General features: G+C 40.8%; 3 protein-coding genes and 1 long non-coding RNA gene across 7 annotated transcripts in view; 3 read left to right on the plus strand and 1 right to left on the minus strand.

Annotated features, from left to right (window-relative positions):
* The window catches only part of nkain4 (sodium/potassium transporting ATPase interacting 4), a 43,896-nt gene extending 37,286 nt beyond the window's left edge, over positions 1-6,610 (plus strand). Inside the window, exons 5-6 of one of the 3 annotated variants that reach the window (XM_040151814.1) lie at positions 4,451-4,535; positions 5,379-6,610. In XM_040151814.1, the coding sequence (XP_040007748.1) occupies positions 4,451-4,535; positions 5,379-5,388 (95 nt within the window). In that variant the 3' untranslated portion in view covers positions 5,389-6,610. Of the gene's footprint in view, positions 1-526; positions 758-4,450; positions 4,536-5,378 lie in introns of those variants that run through there. The other 2 variants (XM_040151812.1, XM_040151813.1) reach the window with 2 other exon arrangements.
* A 1,462-nt stretch (positions 6,611-8,072) lies between these two features.
* On the minus strand, positions 8,073-11,935 carry birc7 (baculoviral IAP repeat containing 7). The gene is made up of 7 exons (XM_040152668.1): positions 11,380-11,935; positions 10,694-10,793; positions 10,529-10,610; positions 10,329-10,374; positions 9,362-9,571; positions 8,640-8,705; positions 8,073-8,434 (listed from the first exon to the last, which is right to left on the minus strand). The coding sequence occupies exons 1-7, from the start codon at positions 11,918-11,920 to the stop codon at positions 8,235-8,237; spliced, it is 1,245 nt and encodes a 414-aa protein (XP_040008602.1). The 5' UTR covers positions 11,921-11,935; the 3' UTR covers positions 8,073-8,234.
* On the plus strand, positions 9,952-10,848 carry LOC120803785. The gene is made up of 3 exons (XR_005709381.1): positions 9,952-10,040; positions 10,203-10,276; positions 10,656-10,848. It is a non-coding gene; the product is annotated as an uncharacterized LOC120803785 (long non-coding RNA).
* A 1,672-nt stretch (positions 11,936-13,607) lies between the features above and the next one.
* Positions 13,608-23,209, plus strand: LOC120803782 (YTH domain-containing family protein 1-like). Of its 2 annotated transcripts, none has more exons than XM_040152667.1 (6): positions 13,608-14,082; positions 14,908-14,932; positions 17,167-17,246; positions 17,798-19,453; positions 19,668-19,712; positions 23,116-23,209. In XM_040152667.1, exons 1-6 carry the CDS (start codon positions 14,056-14,058, stop codon positions 23,140-23,142), a joined length of 1,860 nt encoding a protein of 619 aa, XP_040008601.1. In that variant the 5' UTR covers positions 13,608-14,055; the 3' UTR covers positions 23,143-23,209. The 2 variants fall into 2 exon arrangements, with proteins under 2 accessions (XP_040008601.1, XP_040008600.1); XM_040152666.1 differs by lacking the exon at positions 23,116-23,209 and adding an exon at positions 19,969-23,079.
* Positions 23,210-23,677: the final 468 nt, after the last annotated feature.

Raw genomic sequence — 23,677 nt, forward strand, 5'->3', positions numbered from 1 at the left:
TGGTATAGTTCACACTTGGCTCACTGTCACAATGTGACAGCCCACTGGGACACTCGAATAGAATGTAGCCTTCATTAATAATCATTATCATAGTCATTATTATTCATAATTACAGTAACACCTGTGCTTTTCCCGCTGTAACCAGGGAAAGTGTTTGCTGTGCAAAAGGCCTGTAGTCAGCTTTTTAAATAATACTGCAAAAAATGTACACATGAGAGTTTCTGTTCTGTGTATTATTTTGGCTTAAAAATAGTGTTTTCTTTCAATTGAGTTTGATGTGTTTCCAATGCAAAATAAGACAGAAGAAGGCAAATTTCACTAGAATAAACAAAAGACATTTTCCCGAAATAATTACAAGACCTCCAGTACTTTGCAAAAGTTCTAGGCACTAAAAGTAAAGTGAGGATGCTTTCAGAAATAATGCCATGAATAGTTTTTATTGTTCAATTAACTTCATACAGAGTGGAGTAAACAGAAAAAAAATGCAATCAAATCAATATGTGACCACTCTTTGCCTTTCAAACAGCACCAGTTCTCCTACGTCTTTCGGGTTCGTAAGGCTGTGTGTTTGGGCTTGTCATGCTGCAAAATGAATCTGGGACCGATCAGACGCCTCCCTGATGATACTGCCTGATGGATAAGAATTTAAACCTCTAAAATCCCTAAGACTTTTGCACAGTGCTGTATATGTAGAATGTGATATATTTGCTGTGTAAAATATGTCAGACAGAATTTTCCCAGCTCACAAAATAAAAGCCTCTGCACATCAAAAGTCCATGCAGATAAGTATTTTTACTTTCGCTGCCTGATTCGAGGTCTTCTCAGGACTGTGTGGACCTGTACAGACTGGGCCTGATTGACATTTTTGCATCTGTAAGGGCAGGACAATTTACCTTTCCGTTTTGCGTTTACCATATGTTAACTCAATGTACATACAGTAGATTTTACTAAATGACATAATCAGCAGGACTATTTCATTGTTTCTTGGCCGTATTTGCACATTGGGTTACATGATATTTGACCTATTGACTATCTTGTTTTCAATATCTTGTCCAATTAATTTCACGATTTCCCAAGTAAACACTTTTCAAGCATTTTTTCTCTGTTGTGTAGATTCAAAAGTTGTATGGCTAATGAACGTTATGACTGGGTCAGTGCATGCATTAATATACGACTGAGGGTACGATAAAGGCGGTTCTGGACATTGAATGACAAATAGGAGATTAGCAGTTGCAGTGACCGAGAAGCAAATAATGAGGGTTTAAAGCAGACACCCAGTCACTTATAGTGCACAAAGAAATAATCAAAGAGGCAGTATTCTCTGCATTTGTCACATTAAGGTCATCACTTGCTCATTTTCATTTAAGCATCATCAAACAGGCAAACTTTAAAGAGGCTCTCCTTGTGTATCTTTGCCCGAAACCTTTCTCCTCTTTGCATAGATGATTAACTTTAAATACACTCTCAATCAAACCTACCTGAAGTTTTCATATGCAGAATAACTAAGCATAAAACCAATAAACCAGTAATTAAAGTAAATGAGTAGCCTGTATAGCAATTATGGCTGTGTAATGGTGTGTGAATACAGAGGGTTCGGTATTGCAGAATGGAGCTCCCTTAAATAGAGAGTGTGGTAGGCAGAGAGAGAGCGGGAGAGAGACCACAACTGTGCCTAGCATCTCATCTTTTAGCGATTGTTACAGATAGGCTCTGAAGTCTCGAGCTATCTGTCTGCCCGTTATCTCCCTATCTCTGTCTTTGTCTCTGCCTTGTCTCCTTGATTTTCTCAATCTTCCTCACATTCATCTCTTTTGTTCTCAGCAACCCTGTTTTTCCCTTCTGGTCTTTCCCCCTTTATCTCTGTGTCTGTGTTTTATTTCAAAGTCGACTTGCCAACTCGACACACACACACACACACACACACACACACACACACACACACACACACACGGTGGGAGATGTGGCAGTATACTGTAGATTGACTCTTGTGTCTCTCCTGATTTGGTACAGGTCCTCTGATTTCAACTACTTTCCACCTAAACCAAAACATAATTTTACATTATTCCCTTCTTGTTTAGGGGCAACACATAGTTCCCTAAACTATTGACCTACATACCTCTAATTTCTTGTATGTGTCCACACAAGTGAAAATTAGCTTGCTCCCTCTGCCTGGAAGAAACCAAGCTTGTGTCTTTGAACTGATCAACTGCCAATATCTGGGCACTATCCGCACTAGAGAGGACAAATTAAATAATCGGTTTCTTGTTCAAAGTTTTCCATCTTCCCTGGTGTTTGCAAATCATTTTGTAAAAGTCTGCCATCCACACTTGAATGCCAAAACATTAGAAACATTTTTAAAACATCTATTGAGAACGAAGAGGCCACTTCAGCTTGCAGGTTTCCTCCGTTTCAGAGCAGCTTTTCACAATCATTTTCAAAGTGATGTTTGCTGTTAAGAGCGCAAGCATAAAGAGCACATTGCTTCAGCAAGTCTCAAATATTCCAGCACATTACAAAGAGATATAACCTGACATACAGTATGCTAGTGTTTTCAAAAAGCCCTGTTTTTAATTTTGTAAAAATACACTGATTTTTCAACCATCAGCGTTAAGTCAGCTGCATAGAAGATCCACCTCAAGTTCAGGGTCAGACCAATGTATTTAATAACTAATGGAAAAAAGATTCAATGAGGGACAAGCTATTAACTGGCTGGCATACACTACAGTACGTAGGAGGACGGATATCAAAATTATAAATGAAGCATTTAATAAGGTGCTAACGAGTGTTTTGACACACAGGACGTCTTCATTAGAGTAAGAGTGGGTAGCAGCACTCAGAGGCACTTGTTGAGGCCCCAGTTCTGAGCTTTCTGAGATAGTGTATATACAGAGACATAACTTTGCTAATTGTGAAAGTATTAAATTGCTGTCCTGTGAATGTAGCACAAGACACATGACAGAAATTTTCCATTTGTTTTGGAGGTAAATTGTCATAAATTGTAGTCCTGCACAAATGGAAAATCTGACCTGTTTGTGGTGCTAGATGAAATGTCAGGAGATCAGCAAAGTCAATAGGATTCATCCTCTGGAGACCTCGAATATCTGAGCCAAATTTCACAACAATCCATCCAATAGTTGGCTTTATATTTAACTCTGAAGAGTTGGCTGGACCGACTGATCGACAGCCATCATTATCATCCAACTGTATTCTTCAGCACAGTTTATCATGGCCGGGGATGGATCCCCACCTGCTTGTAGTGTGTGCGTCTGTGTGTTCGTCTGCCTGTCTGTCTGTGTGTGTGTGCGTGCGTCTGTGTGCGTCTGTGTGTGTGTGTGTGTGTGCGTGCGTCTGTCTGGGTGTGTGTGTGTGTGTCTGGTGTACAACTGAAATGAAGAATCCTAGGAAACCAGTGCAGGGTTAGAGGAAATGGGCAGTCCCCCCCACCACAGCACCCTGTGGCTCTCTGCGCTCATCCTGCCTACCTATCAGTATTCGGCAGACCACTCCTGCCTTCTCTTATCAGGATGGAACTGATTTGGCCTTACTGTAGTTTCCATGGCTGGCTTGTGTCCATTTTTCTCCCCATAGCCGTTGGTTCCCAGACAGTAACAGATCTGCCCTCTTTTTTTTTTTTTCCTCTCAAACTAGGATCCACTGTTTGGTTTCCACTGAATGAGATTCAATCTCAGTTTCTCCTTTTCCTCCACTCATGGTGTTTACAGGGGTCTCACAGCCCCTGGACATGCTGGCGTCTTTCACATGCACTCCTTCAACCTAATCTCTTTAGCCCCCTGTCAGTAAGACTGACAAGCATGACGCACCCCGTCTTCCCCTCTTTCTCCCATTCAGCTCTTTGTGTCCCCTCAAGAGCTGCAAGCATTTTCCCTCATCTCAAAAATATCTCTCTGCATTTGTGAAAAATGCATGGCACTTTGGTACCAGCATGTCCCTCCCCTTCTCGCATGGCATAACACTCGTTTGGTCATCCGCCCCTCGCCTAGAGTCTGAACTCTTAAGTGAGAAAATAAACAGAAAAGGTTGAGCATTTGGTCGGTGGCTGAAGGTCACCTCTGTTTCTGAGCGATAAAAAGGCTTAGGCCATTTTGACAGCTGGCCAGCTTTCACCTGTTCCAAAGCTTTCCCTCTGACTCGAGGCAGATGCACAGATGAAAAAAGTTTTAAGTAAAAAATTTTTGTAATTTTTGAGGACTTTTATTTGTCCGTTAAAACTAGAAAATACTTAGTGTTTACTTTTCTTGGCAAGCTGCCGCTGTCTACCTTTCAACATCCCTCCCTAACTTCTGTTCACACTGTCTTTTGTTTCCATTTCATTCCTCATTCATCTTGTGGTGTTACTGTTTTTTGATCATGCATCTTTTTTTAGTTAAGTGTCTTATTGTCTGTCTTTTGATTTACTCCATAATTTCTGTGTTTAATCCTTTGTTTTCAGTTGATTTTATTGGTGGATTTGACCCATTCCCACTCTACCATGTCAATGAGAAACCATCTCATCTCCTCTTAAAGCCCATGTACCTGTAAGTATGACTGTGCTGTCATCCCATTATATGAGTATATATCCCTGTTTTAAATGTGACTGTAAGAACAGGTCCATGTCAATATGCAAATTACCACTGCCTTTTGTGGTCTTCTAAATTTTGGGGGATACTTTTTTAATTGCCTGCATTTAGTTGTTTCATCTTCAAGTTTACATTTCCAGATTTTCCCTGAAACTATTCATTAATCAAAACAATTATTATTTTTGTAGGTTAACAAAATAATGTCAACTCAAGGTCCACTTACGCGTTTTCTCATGAGCTTTTTATAATTTCATCAGGACCCAGTAGGTTAGAACAAAACACTGACTAGAGGAGGTTGTTCAGACGGTTCCTTGCTCAGTATCTGGAGATTTGAGTCATGTCTGGGGAGTAAAGTACACTATAAAATATGCTACATATGCCGTTATGCGTTTGTGTGTAGTGTGCGTGTGTCCTCACTCCAGAGGCAGTTACTAATAGAAGCTCATGAAGAAGAACATACAAAAATCTGTCTAAAATTGGATTAATCAATTAAATAGTGCAGAGAACTTAATAATAATAAGCTTGGGGAAGTCATGTAATAAGTCTCTGCCATCATGAAATGAATATTTTATTAGCCTCTTGACAGTTTAATCAGCTCTGTCTCTAATGGGAGGGAGGAAGTTTTCATCTTCCCAATCTATTGGGAGTTATATCCTGGATAAATTCATCCAGGGACCTGTGTGTGTGTGTGTGTGTGTGTGTATATGTGTGTGGGTGTGTGTGTGTGTGTGTGTGTGTGTTTGTGTTGCCCAGCAGCCACTAACTCTCTGCTCTTCCTTCCCATGTTTCTGTCCTCTCCAGGTCTACGTAAATAGTAGAGCGTCCAGCAGGGAGGTGACACAGCAAATTCCCACGGAGACAAAATGCCTGTTTCAACACAAACGTCCCAGTGCAGTGGGGCACGCCAGACATTCCACCCCTTCTTTTTTTCAGTACTTTAAACATGTCATTTACTGGTGTGCTGCCCAGAAAAGCCAACACTTCTCAGTTAGGGTCCATTGTTTTTCAGGGAGGGATGGCGGGTTCCAGAAAACAGGGGGATTACAGTGCAACAAAGCCTCATATTGTGTATTTAGGGAAGTATCAATCATTTTCTTTGTGTTGAGTTCTCTGCTGAGGTCCCATATCTGTGACCTGCCCATAATGGTCTAAAACGCCCCAAGAACATGACTGTGTAGAGCATGTACAGCGTATAAATACATTGTGTATGTAATCAGGGACTGTCCAGCATTCCCAGTCTGTGGTACTGTGTCTTAGAGGACTCAGTGATTTAGCATGTTATTGCCGGTTTGGCTAAGATCTTGGCCGGAGGCTGAATTACAGTGGAGCCTGTGGAATGAGCTATTGTGTGCCGGCTGTTTACTTTAGGTCAGGATCTGTGTGCATAAATACACAAGTAAAGCAGGAAGAGGCAGGGGAGCGGAGTGGTAGAGGGAGGTGAGGGAACAAAAGCACCAAACCTACAGGGGCATCTGTCAAAAATAGAAAATGTAAATAGGGAAACAAGGGGGGGGGGTGTATGGGTACACCCTCTCTGTATTCTCCCCTGATAGGGCAGTCTTGATAGTCTGCCCTATCAAGACTGCAAAAGAGAACTAGCGTGTAAGAGGTGTTCAAACACAAGGAATGGCATGTGAGTCTTACTTTTATTTCTGGAGTCTTATTACTGTGACGATTTCCACCAACAGCCTAGTCAGTAATTCTGAAGTGTCAGGTGTCTGTCAGACGATGTGCTGAAATCTTTGTTTTCACTTCAGTTCTTCTCCTCTTAACTACTGGTGCATCGGGCTGCTGTCAGGGCTGATCATTACACACACTCAAGCAAAGGTTACACGCCATATCTTTAACTTCAAGAAAACAATGGAAATTATTTTACTCTTCATACTGCACACAACAGTGTTGAGTCATAGGGGTATGGTATTCCGTGTAGAAGTAGCATCGCTATACATGAGTGGATCAGAGCATTGTCTCATGTCAGTTTAACAGTTTAGATTGTCATTGGTGATAGTCTCAGTTGTGATTTTTTTTTTTTTTTTTTTTTTTAAATGGCATGTTTTTACAGGGTTTTTATTATAATTATGTGTATAACATATTAAGTCATGACAAAATAGCGAAACTGATGTTTTTTTCAACTGGCTGTACAGTATATGAGCTGGTTAAAGTGTAACTGAAAGCCTCTGCTGAGTAGTTTCTTACTCAGATTTATTTTATTCGACCCAGTAACATTTAACTTGATTTAGGCATACGTGCACACACCTGGGTCATATCTCCTAAACTGATTGTTAGCACTTATTTTTTTTCTTAATGTTTGATCTATCAGGACTCAAGTCAGATATAGTCAGGGCCCTTGTTGCCTGTTTTTTTTTTTTTTTTTTTTGCGACTCAATACTGCCCTCTGGCGTGCTAAGTGTTGATGTACAAGTTGCAAGGCTACTGAGTTTCTTCTACAGGCCTGCTCTTCCACAAGTCTCCACGTTCTATCTTAAACTCATTTTGTGTTTGCAGATAACGGTAAATCTTAAAATAGCATGACAATACTGAGTAATTGCCATGTAAGAGGAGTCAGCAAGTCGCCCTGGTTGTTTCAATGTTATTTTAGACATTTTCTTTATTATTTAGGTTCAGATCTTCTGTTAGCCACTGAATTTGAATCCAGAATATGTTCAGTATGCCGTTTGTTTGATTGCTGTAATTCATGGTGCAAATTCTTGAAATTGCAAAGCTTTATTTTTTCTTTAATCAAAAAGAAGTTGCGGACAAGTTGCTTTTGTTCATTTTGTTTTCTGTCCATTTTGTCTATGGTTAGCACCTAAAAATAACCTGCTGGGTGTCATATTCCTCTGTGATATTTGATGTAATTCACTGCCAGACAGTCTACAAACTTTTATGATTTTGACTGTTTTCTGCTGGCTAATTTCAGAATGATGAGTGATCTATTTTGATTTGATTGGTCACCTCTCTATTGGAAAGATGCAATAATAATGTATATGTCATTACTGTTTTTATAATTGAAAGTTTACACTATCCTGGTAGGCTAACCGGTGTGTGTGGGGGAGTAAAAACACAAAGCACGTCATATTGTAATATAATCAGTATTAGTAGTAAAATGCTACAAAAATCGTTATGTAAAAACTAGTCTTTTTCTCAGTGCAATAAAGCCTCTTCCTAAATCCCAGTGACTCGAATTAGTTGAAACCTGTAATGGTTGTCTATGTGTTAGTCTCCACTGGGGAGAAAAAAAGATACCACCTCCTTTTCTTTGCATAGAAACTCCAAGCTTTTTTTTTGTTTGTATTTCTCTCTTATACTTTGTGTCCTGTGTGGCCCTGTCCCCATGTGACCTGATTGTGTAATCCTATTTATCCACAACTGTGCTATGTGTTCATGTAAATAGGTGTTTGTTAATAAAAGAATGTGCTCTTTTAATGAACTTGTGTGTCATTAAGTAGACATTGTGTTTGTGAAAAAATGTAAAAAAAAAAAAAAACCACAAACTGAACAACTTCAAATGTTTATTATAGAAAATAATCTGTGAACTCTGACAAAACAAGCAACCAGCACTCTCGTTTTTTATTAGTACAAGGGGAAAATGAGTACGAAGGAAAACTCAAGGCCAATCATGCAACACCTGTATAGCAGTGGTTTCTCACTACAGCTTTAGGACATGAAAGCACGAACACTCCCTCTGATGACAGCTCTGCAGATAGGGCAGTGACGCAAGCTGGCAGCGCAATCACTACACACAACCAGATGACCACAGGGGATGAAGACGATGGACACAAGCTTGTCCATGCACACCTTACAGGTCCTCTCCTCCTGCAGCTGCCTCAGCAGCTCCTCTGGACTGGGGTCCTTCACTGTTTGACAAACCACATACAGAAAAAACAGAAGAACACACATACAGAAACTATATGAATGAGCTAACTGTTGTGTCTGAAACCTGATTGCTGCAGGATAGAGCAATCATATGTCAGTGGCCAATGGTGTAATTCATTATGGAAAGTATTATAAGCACAAAAGTGGCTCCTTTTCCTGTTATTCATAGAGATGTTGACCTCTGACCTTTTTCTCTGATGGGGGTTTGTGTCCTCACATTTCCAGCACTAGGGCCCTGCCTCATCTCTGGCTCTGAAGGGCACAAACATGAAAAAAGACAGTCAAACACATTGTGAACTCAGACATCCATTGTAACGTATTAACATAGTAACAAATGAAGTCACATTCCTTAAGTATAACTGTATTTTAAATAGTCAAAAAAATATTATGATTCATTACATAATAGGTGGAGCTATTTTTAACTATTTGATACAGATAGGTAGTTAAGTCCAGTGGTTCCCAGTCCAGGGGTAGGGCCTCCTTTGATGGGTCACAACATAAATCTGAGGGGGTCATGACATGATTAATGGGGAAAAATAAGAAAAAACAAAGTTCTGCTTCAAAAGTCTATAATGATTGCAGGGAATTTTCTGTAATCTTTGCATATTTTGTAAAATATTTAACAATCTTTCCTCTCTGGGCCTCAAACATTGATTTAAATTAAATTTAAGAAATTTAGAGGGGAAATGTCTGAGAATCTAAAATGTGACAAGGGGCTCCAACCAGACATTTTAACTATGCATTGCAATTTATAAGCCTACCGTATGTAAGCTTTCAAAGTAAAATATAAATATGAAAAGTAACTAAAGCTGGAAGATAAATGTGGTGGAGTAAAAACTGCAATAGTCACCAACAGAACTTGAGTTTAAAAAAAAAGTACTTAGTTACTTCCCACCACTGGCTGTTACCTCTGTTCTGTGGCCCCCTCTGTCTGTCTTCCTCCTCTGCCTGCAGTACATCAGTGACCAGGTCAGATACAGAGGTGTAGTGCTGGCCTGTCAAAAGATACTTGGTCTGGACCAGACTCTCCACCAGGCTGGCCTCAAAGCCCATCTGAAGCACAGTCTGCACCACAGGAGAAAGCATGGCAGAGGAAGCCCCCAGACCTCCGACCACATCTGGGGGATGACAGCGAGGGTGAAGTGAGGAAAACCTGAAAAGCAGTCTACTGACCAGCCACTGGACGTTAGGTTCAATTTTACACTAGGCCAAACACCAACTTCTATACAATCTACTAGAGAAGTGGGAAAATAAGTGACAAATTGTGCAGCTTACCTTTCTCTCCAAATATATTAACATTTCAAACAGACCTCTTCTGTATATCTGCTGAAATGAATTATAATTGTGATTCCTTCATTGTACTGAATAAATGCCGTCTCATCACTGCCCTGCAACCATGAGCAACAGTCAAATGGTTTCCATAGCGCTCCCTAATTACTGCAATCCTAGAGCAAACATTAGCTCAGGTATTTGAACATCCAGTTACTTCATTTTCAGCAGCCTTGCAAAATAAGTAATGAACCTGATTTCTTCCAAAGAGAGTCTGTTCAGTGTCTCAATTGGGATTTTAAGTAGTGCTGGTGCAAGGTATGCTTTTATCCTTCAAATCCATGTTTCAACCAAGGTGGTACTCCCAAGATGATCTAAGAATAATTCAATCAACTGGCCGTAGCCTTTCTTTTCTCCATTTGCACAACCTGCAGTGTAACTCAAAATGTTTGCTCTACCTTTCCCCTTTTGTGTGACAAGCAAACATGGATGTTGACACTTTGATGACTTGCATCAAAGCCGGAGGCTGCTATCTTGTTATCCTGGTCTACATGGTAGGAATGAGGTTTTTTGATGTCATTTTATTAAAAATTTGACGTGACTTACCATTTCTGGAGCCGATATCTCTGCCCGTGGAGGTCTGTGATCCCACCTTGAAAAGTAATCATACTTCAAATTCACAATGAAAGTCATGAATGGTTTAATGGTTTTAATGGTAAGCTGTCATTTATGAATGTGGAATTATCATTATGTCTGCAGTTTGACAAATAGCTTTTATCTCGATAAAGAGCGATAAAGGTTCTCACCACAGTCTCACCCAGATGGAAATGAGCATCCTGTATGTTGCTGATATACTCCTGCCCTCTTGACTGGATTAAAAACTCACACCTGAAAAATATAAAGACGTTATTGATTACTCTGTGTATTCAACAGATGTCTTTGTGTGTGCCAGTGACGAGTCCTGCTGTTACCGTGGAAACCACTTGGCATGTTCCTGCCAGGGGTCATCTCCTGGTTCCCAGTTTCTCAGCCCTCCATCACAGTAGAAGCATTTGACATTGTCACCGTGACCTGTCAGGATGAATGAGACTACTGTGAGGACAGGCTAGGGACACAGACCGGACAAAGAAAATCTCTTTACACTCTATTTTGTCCTCAGTGGAAAAAAAAAAAAAAAAAAAAAAAAAAAAATCAACAATAACAAAATGTGTCTATTTGTGTCTCATTTTACGGGGAATAAATTTAATGTACACACTATAACCTGTTAAAATTCCAACAAAGGTGAATCAACCCTAACTCACATTATTAGCTTCACAAAAACATTCATTGTAGGGTTATTTTATCTGATTGCACGATTTTGTATAGGTTTTCATGATATTGTGTCCACCCCCTGGGTATTGCCTGAAGCTGCGGAACCCTACTTCTTTAGCAGCCCCAGCGTTGTCCAGGTTGTTCTGTCCACAACATCATGACTCAGCAGGACAATTGTACCATGAACTCTCTCACAAAGAGAGGTCACTCTAGCAGTGACTGGGTCAGTGCTGAATATTTCACTGAAATATACTGACGGATACTCAAATGTTGCTCATGAAATATTAAAGAAAGCAGATGTTTAGGATATAAATGTTATTAGTTTTTATGGTGAGACAGTGAGCACCTGTATAGAAAAATCCTGCTCTAGCAAGAACATCTGGCTGGACTGAGGCCTCGGTGGGCCAGTTGTGGAAAGTGGTGAGCCGGGAATCCTCTGCCTCCATCTCTGGGTAGACTGCTTGTCCAGCTGTCCCCTGATCATCCATAGTCATCCTTTGGAGTTGACTCAACAACTGGCCGTCCACGGAGTCTGAGGATCCAACTTGGAGAGGAATATTTCCCACAGCTCGACCCAGTATGAAACTGCAAGTGGGGAAATGCCTCTTGTGCTCTGTAGCTGGGCTGTCCCCGTGCACCCAACATCTTAAAATCCCTCCACAGCAGAAACACTGGACTTTATCCCCGGGGCCTAGAAAGAAAAAGCCCGCTTTGGCCAGCTCTCCGCATGTGACAGGTGCATCTGCTGGCCAGTTCTGAAAAGTTCGAAGTCTCTCCCCTTCTCTTCGCATCTGAGGCTCCTCAAGAATGTGCAGCATAGTACTCCTGTCATCCGTCATTCTGTGGCATGTAGGTTCTCCTTTCTCTTTTTGTCCTGTGCCAGTCATCCCTTTTGCGGTCCATAGTGGAGCGCGCACTGAAGGTGAGTGCAGCACACCGACTGAAATAATATGATCAGCTGTGGGGGCCTGCACATTGGCCTACAGGAGACTGCTTTCCAGAAAAGCCACTAAATGCCAGAATGTATGCTCATTGATGCTTGAATGAATAACAGCCTGAACATGACATGTTACTCTGCCTCTTAGGGAAAAAGGCCCACCATGTGAAAAATTTTAAAAGCATACTATAGCCTAACAACTAATATGACTATTAAAGGGATATTACAGAGTTATTAAAACATAAAAGCAAGAGCAGAATAAGCCCAAAACTGAATAACAGAAAACCTTTCTAACCTATGATTCCTTCCAGGAATACAGTGAATACTGTGGTGCTTCTACATTAGGGGTTTGCTGAATTTCAACAAATGCTCACAGACTTCATTTCATACAGAAATGAAAACCTGACCCCTCAAAGCATTAGAAGCGCAAAAGTGGCTTTTTCTCCTGTTTATCCTAAACGCGTTGACATCGACCTTTCTTTCTGTTGGCCGTTTGTGTCAAGGGCCTACAGGATTTTCAATGGGCCTGCACTTGAACTAGCAAGATTAACGGTGTAGATGATATAAACACATCAAATCATAAGCAGTGTAGGCTTACTCTTCCCTTGGAAATATAATGCAGTACTTAGAGGTTCAGGGTGTGAGTCAATGAGAGGTAACAAGGTCGCAGGCATCAACAGGTATCAGAGAAGGAAAAGGCAAAACATAATTTACAGAAGATGAGAAATTAAAAATATCTCCTTTTTTAGTGTCACTGTCGAAGGTAATAATATCTGTTCCCATAGGTATGACCATTAAACATGTTCCTATGAATATTAATAGCTATATATAGCTATTGATATTCATTTATATACAGTTTGTTCAGTGTATAGTAAGTTATAAATTTGACCTTTGGCAGAGTTTAGGGGGTTGTGGATCCATTTCTGCTACCTCCTGGTGGTGAGAGAGGGTAATAACTACCGCAATTTACTGCAGGCCAAATCCTAACTGGTTCACGTTAAACTGCTAGTCATACTCAAACTACCATGGCATCAGAGTTGTTCTGCAGTTATAAGTCTCTGCCTGCTATGTAACACATGCACATATGCATGGCACCGAGTCAGACACCCTGACTACGCACAGTTGTCATTGCAGTCAGATTTCCAAATCCCACACAAAGCAGCCTACACTTCTACCTACAGTTTTCTGTGTATCTCAGTGGGGTCAAGATGCAGGGTGGACTGTAACTACGCGAGGGATTTGACTTATGCCTTGGACATCAAACTTTGCAAATGCTTCAGTTTACTGTGGCCTTATTGTGTCAAATGTCTTTTTTTTTTTTTTTTTTTTTACAATCCAGAATGTCTCACATGAGCACTGTGCTGAACTAAACCGTATCAGATCTAAGATGCCCTGCGGAATACCACACACAGTCTGCTGATCCAGACTGCAATGTTCCATATCCACGGAGATTGCATTAAAATAGCACCAGTGCCAGTAAGCGAAAACGTAAACTTCTTAAAAATATCAGCGTTATGTGTATCAATCCTTATGAGTAGGTTGCAGACGTTATTCGTTGTATTATCTAAATCACAGCCATTAGCTAGTCACTTTTTCTTAAATGGAAAGGATGCTTCAAACTTTGCCCCCGCCTCCCCCGCAGGGAACAACGTGAACTGCAGCGGCGGCTCAAAGCCCGGATGGAGCAGCCATTGGGGAAGTGTACAGAGCTTTAACGAAACTGAGGAGGGCTCTCTCTCTCTCTGTCTCTCTGGAATAAAAAAGACGGAGTAAAAGGCGCGCCAGGATAGAAATATAACCAAGATCCAAAAGATCCAGTCGGTGACACGTAACATTTACTCGAAAACCTGTACCAGGAACCGGCTGCTTTCGGACACAGTATCCGAGGCGACAGACTTGAACTGTGGAAGTTGGGATACGTGCTCACAGCGGAAAATATACAGCTGAGCTAGCCACACGCTAAGCAGCACAACTAGCCACATAGCTAACTGTAACTAAGCTGTGAACTTGCTTTCAAATCACGGGGCTTGAAATCCAGTCACAAGCTCAGGCTCTGTGAGAATCCAGGGACTTGCTTAATGAATTATGTCTGCCACAAGCATTGACCCTCAGGTAGGAAGGACGATGTACTTCGCATGTAGAGAGCTTTCAAGCTAGCTACCTGCTACCGTTAACGATTTACTGGGCTACGGCTACTCCTCGGAAGTGCTAGCTAGCCAATAGCGTTGGCCGGTACATGTAGCTAGCAGGTTAGCAACATTCCGTGGCACGGTTAAATGTTTTAATGGAAATTTAAGAATAATTGCACCAACACTGTAGTCCGAAAACCGCTGTCAAAAGCTTCTTTGTGTGAAACTATTTTAGTGTCACCGACGTAGCAGAAAAAAACTCTCCTCCTATGGCCGAATACGTGATACCTAAAGCTAACGATACAAGAATTACACAGAGGCTGAAGCTAACTTACTCTGAATCACAACTTTTAAAGAAAGGTGTCACAAATACTTGCATGATATCTAGACCGCTCCAAATGTTTGCAATCTGTTGTGCAAAGTTACAAGCAGAATTAACGCCATTGGCGTTTAGAAATCCATTTCAAAGGGGGGCTACGTTAGTTAGCAAAGTTGTTCGTGAATTCACGCTAGCGTGAGCTGGTTAATTAACTAACAATAAGTTGTTCATGAGATTGTGAAACACACGAAATGAATGGTACTAACTTCTGTAGCCAACTGTTATTATATAAAGCATTTACTGTGGAGTAACGTCATATAAAAATTTTAAATTGCCTCTCTTCAGGAAGCAGACTTATGTTGAGCTTCTGAGCAACAAATAGACATTTGAGGCTGTACTCAGTCCCAACTTGTGTGAAATCTCAAACCGACTGAAAATAACCATGCCGTCCCCTTTTTTCTTTCTTTTCATGATCCACCCTGGATATAGAGATCAAAGGGGCAAGCATCTAAAGGTGAGTTGCGGCATCACAGAAGACTGAATCAAGATAATTTGTTTCGACATGTAGTCTGGGCCTGCTGTTTCTGACTAAATACACCAGCCTTTCATGGACTCATATTCTGGCTCCGACAGACATTGCTGTCAGACTACACAATATTTTGTATATTATGTATCGTTGTATAATATGCTGGACCATGGCACATTGTGATCTAACGGTACAAAAATATTCTAATGTGGCTGGGGTTGACAAATTAATTTTCTGAGTATGTTGAGCATGAATACTGAGCACAAACAACATTGAGCTGGGCCATCAGAGGTAAAAATGTGTGCAGAGACATATTGAAGTAGACCATCCCCCATGTCATTAAAAGGGCAGGTGAATTTCAGAAACCTCTAGTCACTGTGGGTAACACTGAATCACATTTTCAACACTGTGGCTTTTTGGGGAACATACTTTTTTCTAATGCTTTGTTAATTGATAGTATTCATGATGAGAAGATGTACATGATACTTATACAAAGTTTTCCCTGCACAGTGGCGGTGTGGTCTCTAATGGATTGGCATTTACAGTGTTGGTTTGTTGTGATACTACATCCATGTATTTTGAGTATAACACATAAAGACACATGAAGCCTTGAAAGGTGTCTTTCAAATTTCTGTAAGTATTATTTCACAGAAAATGGAGGTTGTGTTCAGCTTGGATTCTAGCAGAAATTCCATAAATCACACTTGCAGCATAATCCACCTTGCTACTGTCCATTGGCATTCCAAGGCTGTTCTAATTATATTCCAAAATTTGGATAAACACTGGTTCTGTTTCAGTCCTAAGCCTTTACTTTGGAACAGGGTGGTTATTGGATTGTGCACAGTAGTCCACCTCCTGCTCCTACATTAGTCAAATTAATCAGTGAACTGGGGAAGAGGAGCCCTCCTGACCATGGAAGAATAGCAGGCGGATGCTCTAAAGGCAGTGTCCTCAAGTCATATTTGAAAAAATATGACATGAGGACACAGTCATATATCTTCTTCATATGTTGTTGCAAAATTGTGACGTATGTAGCAGACAGTTTTGAGAAGCTTCAGTTAACATTTTTATGCTTTGGTCCCCACAAAGGATCACGTAACTGCAGTGGGGCTGCAGCTAACAATTATTGTCATTTTCAATTAATATGCCTATGATTTCTCGATTTATCAATAAGTTGTTTTGCCCCGGAAAATGGCAAGAAAATGACCATCAGTTTCCCGGACCCCAAGTTGATGTCTCAAATGTCTTTTTTTTGTCTGATCATCAGTCCAAAACCCAAAAATATTCAGTTTGCAAATGTATAAAACATAGAGAAACAGAAAATAATTACACTGGCGGAGCGGAAACAAGTGATTTTATGGCATTATAGCTTTATAAATGGGTCAAGTGAATAACAACAAAATAGCGGGTGACTAATTTTCTGTTGATTGACTAATTGATGAATTGACTAATCGTTTCAACACTAAACTGCAGAGAATCCAAGCAGACCACAACCTCCTTTTTTTTTTTATTTTCGTGAAGAAGCAAACTGCAAACTTTTATAGTTACCATTAATGCCTACAGGTATTGAGTGCTTCATACCCAAAAGATCAGCAGCTGGGGTTTTTAGGGGGTTGTTTCAATGTCACTCTTCTCTTTTTCCCACCACTAACCCCAGTTGTATAGTATGATTTACTGGTAATTTATTGTCAGTTCCTCACTATCATTAGTGCTGGCGATGGTGTTGTTATGGCCTTGTAATTGTATTATTGTATGATGTTCAAGTCATCTTTGATTTGCTGCAGTTGTTGGAGAATTTGGAGTGACAGGCAGGTCTTGACTCACTATGAACATGCAGGTCTGGCTGGCAGCAGGCCACAGGCTAATTCACCTGATTTTTTTATTTTTATTTTGTTTTTTTTGGAAAAGCACATGCAAAAGGGAACAACAGATTTAAGTTATACAATTATGAGTTGCTTTATATCATTTGGTAGATCAGTATCTTTTATATACCGCTAATATGATGGTGAAATCAAACAAATTAATCTCAGCATATTTTAATGGGATTAAAACATAGGTAGGTGTAATCACAGGTTTATCCTTAAATCTATTGTACACAGTATTGGAAACGCAGTACAACTTGATAACTTAAACTGCTGTTAGAATCTGTCCCTTTAAAAACAGAACTCCGTCACCCCTACATGTATTTAATTTTTTATTAATATAATTTTGTTTTGTTGCAGTGCAAAATGGTTCACTGCATCAGAAGGAGACTGTTCATGACAATGACTTTGAGCCATACCTCAGTGGTCAATCAACTCAGGTAAAACTCAATCTCCATCTTCTGAATTGAATTGAATTGTTTGGAGAATTGCAAATAATTAACAAATAATAGAATATAAATGGACGAGAACTATACAATATGTTTCAAATCAATGCTACATTATTTGTATGGATATTTTCTGTTTGTGTATCTCACATTCAGGCAAATGTATGCACAATCACCTTTAAAATAATTAAACTGATGGTCTAATCACTGACATGTGTTTGACTGTTAAGCATTACACGAGACAAAACTCCTGTTGTGTGTAAAATGGAAACTTTGAAACTGGGTAACAAAAATTTGTAGAGATATAACATGATTTGGTAATTTCAGTAGAATTGTATTCTGATGACATTAAGTTAAAGTATTGTGTACTTCTATGATAGATACAAATATCATTAATCACTCAGGTTAAGTGACATTAGAAAGCCGTTAAAAAAAGACACTTCACATAAAATAGAACTAACCGTTTTATTTAATTTATAGAAAGGTTTTAAATCAAACTAAGTCAGTTGCTGATGTTGTGGCTCTACTGACTTTCTTTCATCCAGAACAACAGCTACCAGTCCATCACCGACCCCTACCTGTCCAGCTACTACGCCCCCTCCATTGGATTTCCCTACCCCCTCAGTGAGGCTCCCTGGTCTACAGGTGGGGACCCCCCTATTCCATACCTCACCCCCTACGGACCCTTGAGTAATGGAGACCATCACTTCATGCCGGACACAGTGTTTGGCCAGCCGGGGGGCCTGGGAAGCAGCATCTACCCCCACAGGTTTAACTTTTTCCCAGAAAATCCTGCCTTCTCTGCTTGGGGCACAAGTGGCTCCCAGGGCCAGCAGACTCAAAGTTCAGCCTATGGTGGCAGCTACAGCTATCCTCCCAGCTCCCTGGGAGGTACCCTGGTGCCTGATGGTCAGACGGGCTTTCACAGTGACACCCTCAACAAAGCCCCTGGTATGAACAGCCTGGAGCAGGGTATGGTTGGCTTGAAGATCGGAGGGGATGTCACTGGCCAGGGCTCTGGTGTCAAAGCTGTGGGATCTGTGATTGGTGGCCCAGCGGTGGCAGCCACAGGAAATGGAGCCACACCCATTGGCATGCCCCCACCCAAACCCACCTCCTGGGCGGCCATTGCCAGCAAGCCCGCCAAGCTGCAGCAACTGAAAGCTAAGGTAAAGCCAGGGATGCCCAATCCAGGGGGAGCTCTGCCCCCGCCACCCATCAAACACAACATGAACATTGGGACCTGGGACAAAGGCCCAGTGACTAAAGTAGCCACAGCTCCACTGCAGCAACAGCAGCATTCTCTTGGCATGCCTCATGCCATGCCACCTCAAGCCCCAATGCAGCAAGGACCCATGCAGCCCCCCCCTCCCCAGTCTTTGGTGCAGCCCCAAATGCAACCTATGGCCTTACAGCCCCAGCCCCCCCATCACCAGCACCATCAGCCACCACCTCAGCCCTACCAAAACCACACCCAGCCCCCACAACCCCAGACCCGCTGGGTTGCTCCGCGCAACCGTAACCAAGGCTATGGTGGGCAGGGTGGCCCCGGCCAAGACGGTAGTGGTGTGATGGGTGTGGTTGGTAGTGGGAACAGTGGCCCCCAAACTTCTGCCAGCCAGGGACCTGGTGGAGAGTCCCACCCAGTACTGGAGAAGCTGCGTGCCTCCCACAGCTACAATCCCAAGGACTTTGAATGGAACCTGAAGAATGGTCGTGTTTTCATCATTAAGAGCTACTCTGAGGACGATATCCATCGCTCCATCAAGTACTCGATCTGGTGCAGCACGGAGCATGGAAACAAGCGGCTGGACTCAGCCTTCCGGGCCATGAATGGTAAAGGTCCTGTGTACCTGCTGTTCAGTGTCAATGGCAGTGGTCATTTCTGCGGCGTGGCAGAGATGCGCTCACCAGTGGACTATGGCACCAGTGCTGGTGTTTGGGCACAGGACAAGTGGAAGGGCAAATTTGACGTGGACTGGTTGTTTGTTAAGGACGTGCCTAACAGCCAGCTGCGCCACATCCGCTTGGAGAACAATGACAACAAGCCAGTGACCAACTCCCGCGACACCCAGGAGGTTCCTCTGGAGAAGGCCAAGCAGGTGCTCAAGATCATCGCCACCTACAAACACACCACCTCCATCTTTGATGACTTCTCCCATTACGAGAAGAGGCAGGAAGAAGAGGAGGAGGTGCGCAAGGTGGGTACAGTCATCTCACTGGTTTACTTTAAGTACAACAATATGTATTTGGCACCTTTTGATTCGAATAAGTTTGTCCGTACTCTTTTTTTTTTTTTTTTTTTTTTCCCCAGATTATTCTTTGTTTTGACTGTTTGACTGTTGATTTGTGACTCATTTGTGAGAGACTAATTCTTGATTTTGTCTGTTTCCTCTTTCTTGCTCCTTTTGATAGACTTTTGAACCTGCTCAGATACAGAACCGCTCTCGGTTGGATCAGGTAAAGAACAGTCATATTTTCTTGTAGGTGTCACTGACAACCCCTGGAGTATTAAGGATTTTTTGATAGTCATTGATGATTGCTCTTGATTGTGTTGTTCACAGTGAAGAAGAAATTTTAGATAATCTAATATTTGATCACTGCTTTAAATAGATAAATGCAGACCTTTCGTTCATCAAATGTCCTGCAGTTTACTGTGCAGTTATGTAATGTTTGTATATCTACTGATATTTTTTTTTGTTCTTTTTTCAAACAGGAGCGCCAAAACAGGAATAAACAATAGAGGACATTTATCCTTGGCTTGATCAACAGTTACACTAGGACTTTTCATTTAAAAGACAGAAGAATATGAAAATGCAACCAAGCCCTTCATTTTTTTTCTATTTAATCCTGGTGAATCTCTGCCATTGTCGAGACTTGTGCTTTTTTTTTTGCCCCATATACCACCCACTTCTTGTGCAGGGATAACAAGCTGATTTAATGTATTACCTAGGCACCACCACAGTCTTTAGTTCAATTTTTTTTTTTTTTAATATTTTTCTTCCGGTTCCATCTCGTACTCTTCTCTCACCAGACTGGTTTTCTCTCTCCTGCCCCCAACCACTTCCTCTTTCCAATTGAATCAGGGTTTGACTGCACCACGGAGAAAAAAATCTGCCACTTTATATTTCAGTACAATCAGGAACGGATGTGTCCTGCCCCTATTTGTCCATTTGGGGGCAACATTGCCATGCTTCAGAGTTTTAACTGTGCCAACAGGGTTGGAGGAACCCAAAGGCAATGTCGGACTTGGAACTGTGCGATAATAAAACTTCAATGGTTTATCTATTTTTCATTCAGATCGACAAAATCTCTATTTTTTGGCTTACTACTGACAATTTTCATTTCAGAAACCTGTTTTCTGGAGCCTTAATGTTTTTGTTTTTTTTTTCTAATTATTGGTGACTTCTCAAAAGAACTGCTCAAACAGTGACACTGCTGGAGAAATCAGGGATAGTGTGAAGTCACACAGGACTCGAGACATTTCAGAGGAGGAATTGCATAGGCCTCTGGGAAAGAAATAACAGATGTGTCCTCCACAAACAGAACTCTCACCATTTAAATCAAAAATTGTACTATTGACATCCCTCACACCCCTCTGCTTTGCTTTCTTTTGATGTTTGTCTTGAAGGGGTCTTTTGTATGTTTCCTTAGGAGATACTGCTTGTGTACGCAACCCAGTCTGAGAGAACTGTCGCATCCACCATTTTAAATTGTTTTATAATCAGTTCAGAATTAATTGTTGCTTTTGCATTTTTGTTCCACAAAAATGGGGGGAGGATTCACATATTTGTCCATTCACATTCATTCTGTCTTAATCCTCTATTTTTGTTTTTTCCTTGAATTTGGTTTTGCTAAGTCTATCATGTTGGTCGTAATGCTAAGCTTTAACGTAGGAGCCTATATATTCATGGAGAAAGCCTAAAAATGTATAACCTAAAAATTAATGTAACTGATTTACTATCGAGTAAGAAAAAACTAAGAATGAAATGTGGTTTCTGTGTGTTTTTTGGTTGTTGTTGCAAAAAATAGTTCTAGGCTGAATTCATTGGTTACGATACAGTAAAGTACTTTCAGGTATGTTCATGGGCAAAAAAAGATTGGATATTAAAAAACAAAGTCACTAATAGATGTGTGTGCCATGCATGGCAAGCTGCAATATAGTAAGTCTGCTGGAAATGTTGAAACTATTATCCATCCTGCAGCTTCTCTGTGAGGTGAGAGTGGTGATGTTGTTTAGTCCTTTAAAGGGCAGTGTCCCCCTGTTGTCGTGTCAGTCATTTCAGGGCATTCAAAGCCAGAATACAGTTTATTTGTTACTGAGCGTTTGAGATCAATAGATTCTCTCTTGATTAGTTTGAGATTGTTACTTCAATATTTTGTGGATTGCGAAGTTACCATGTTGCAGAGAGGAATGCTGCTAATAGACATGGCTGTCTCTTTCATACTAAGGGATCTTTTCTCGTTCAAAAATTTGTTTCATTTGTGTACAAGTTTAAATCTGATGTAGCTCCATGGCAACCAAATCAAATATTCAGATCCCAATTTACATTTTCTGTTTGAAATATTTCCGTTGAAACAGATAATATTGACAGTTGCACCCGTTTAGGTAATGTGGCCTGGACTTATTCACATGAAGTCGTTTGGTCTTTTCAGATTACATTAGACAGTGTATGTGCTATATGAGCTATCTTGATTCTGTCAGGACCATACCCTTTATAACGCTGAGATGGCAGAAGTACTGCACTCTCTGAGGTCACTTGGGTGCGAGTATGAACCGTATGCTTTACAACTATATTCTGAGATGTGTGAAGCTGCATTGTATTTTTTTTTTTTTTTTTTTTTAAATTATCTGCCAATGTCTACCCCTGTAATCTAGAGAACAGACCTCCGACAGGATCCTTCTCCATCTCTTCTCCTTTTTACCTGCACTAATCAATAGCTAGGTTGATCCAAGCAATACGGTGAACGCCCTTCACATGTTTGCCTTCACCAACACCGCTCTCTCCATCCAGCGCAGGGGGAGGTGAGAAGCTAAAGGATGCCACTGATGTTGCAGCCGCAGCCGTCTTTGCCTCAGGAAGGATGAACTTGTTGTGATTATAGTACAGGGCTTACATGCACGTAAATGATAACTGTCAGGTGTTTGCTGGAATAGACGGATGTCAGGCTAGCCATCTAAGTAACTGTATCAACACTACAAAAGGATAATGACATGAAATATTAAATAAACAGTGATTATCTTATACACCACTGTTGTAGTGGGCATAATAACTTGTTCAAGAGAGCTATCTTGGTTTTTCTTTATAGAAAAAATCAAGCCTTAATAAACTGTCCATTCAGAAATTACTTTGTCTTGATCTCGTGAATTCTCTAGTGAGTAAACAGCCATCCATAGTGACCTTATACAAAGAGAGGAAGCTCTGTAGGGCAGCCCCAGGGTGTAAATGTCACCGAAAGGTTTTTCTAGGCTGGGATTGTTTCTTTCTGTTGTCTTATTTCATCATGCTGCTACAGTCGACTATAAAGTATCTTTCAATACTCTTTTCAAAGCAGGCCTCTGTTTCCTAAGGCTCGAGCAATCTGCAACAGAGTTAGAGCGCACAAAAGGGAGTGCTGCCACCCGAGTTAAAAGTTTATGGTATTTAAAATGTATGAAATAGATATAAAAAATTTTACATTTTTGTGGCTAATGTCACCGTGAAAATTTTAAGACGGAAGCTTTAGGTTTAAATCCATATACATGTTTCCAAAAAATATTTTTTTGATAATCAAGTTCATAAGACTGAGATGACTCGTACAGGTTTAAAATAAAATATTTGTTCTGCGGTTGTCAAAAGATTTTCTGTTCTTTCCTTGACAGGAGCTCTCCGTGGTGCTGATACCCTGACCTGGAGGAACTGCTGGTGGCATGTTCGAGTCACATAATCAAGTAAAGAACACCATCTTGAATAAAAACACTGTAATTGCTTCTATGTGAGATGGAGATTGAGATTTTCCTGTGCTTTAGATATTAATGATTGTAAAATCTTTTTGCAATTTTGCTTGCGAAAGAATCTTCAGATCAGAAGGGCAGGTCTCTGGTACATATATACCTCACAAGACTGTGAAAATGTAATGTAAAGAAAACTTTTCAATTCTCCATATAAAAAAAAAAAAAAAAAAAATCACGTCAGATGTACTTCTGTAATAACTGCTTGCACTGTGAAAAAACTGGCATGCCTACCACGTACGGTTCCTCATAAAATAATCACAAGAACAAGCAGAATAACTCAGTGCAGCTCAGGCTTTATTAGTTTTCACATCATTACAAAGTATGCATCCAACTGAGACAAAATAGGCAAACAACATCACATTCAGGCTCCCTGCTCTATAGACTCAAAGTATCAATCTGGAACTCAGTGTAGCATACAGTGCGTAGCATT

The sequence above is a fragment of the Xiphias gladius genome, chromosome 18, assembly GCF_016859285.1.
Source record: "Xiphias gladius isolate SHS-SW01 ecotype Sanya breed wild chromosome 18, ASM1685928v1, whole genome shotgun sequence".
Classification (NCBI taxonomy): domain Eukaryota; kingdom Metazoa; phylum Chordata; class Actinopteri; order Istiophoriformes; family Xiphiidae; genus Xiphias; species Xiphias gladius.

Excerpts from the sequence above, each read along its gene's own strand:
- birc7 (XM_040152668.1), bottom strand. The coding sequence starts at position 11,920 with ATGACTGGCACAGGACAAAAAGAGAAAGGAGAACCTACATGCCACAGA. Across the intron at positions 10,611-10,693 it reads CATGCCAAGTGGTTTCCACG|GTGTGAGTTTTTAATCCAGT; the intron begins GTAACAGCAGGA and ends TATATTTTTCAG. Across the intron at positions 8,706-9,361 it reads GAGGGGGCCACAGAACAGAG|AGCCAGAGATGAGGCAGGGC; the intron begins GTAACAGCCAGT and ends TGTGCCCTTCAG.
- LOC120803782 (XM_040152667.1), top strand. The coding sequence starts at position 14,056 with ATGTCTGCCACAAGCATTGACCCTCAG. Across the intron at positions 14,083-14,907 it reads CCACAAGCATTGACCCTCAG|AGATCAAAGGGGCAAGCATC; the intron begins GTAGGAAGGACG and ends CCCTGGATATAG. Across the intron at positions 19,713-23,115 it reads ACCGCTCTCGGTTGGATCAG|GAGCTCTCCGTGGTGCTGAT; the intron begins GTAAAGAACAGT and ends TTTCCTTGACAG.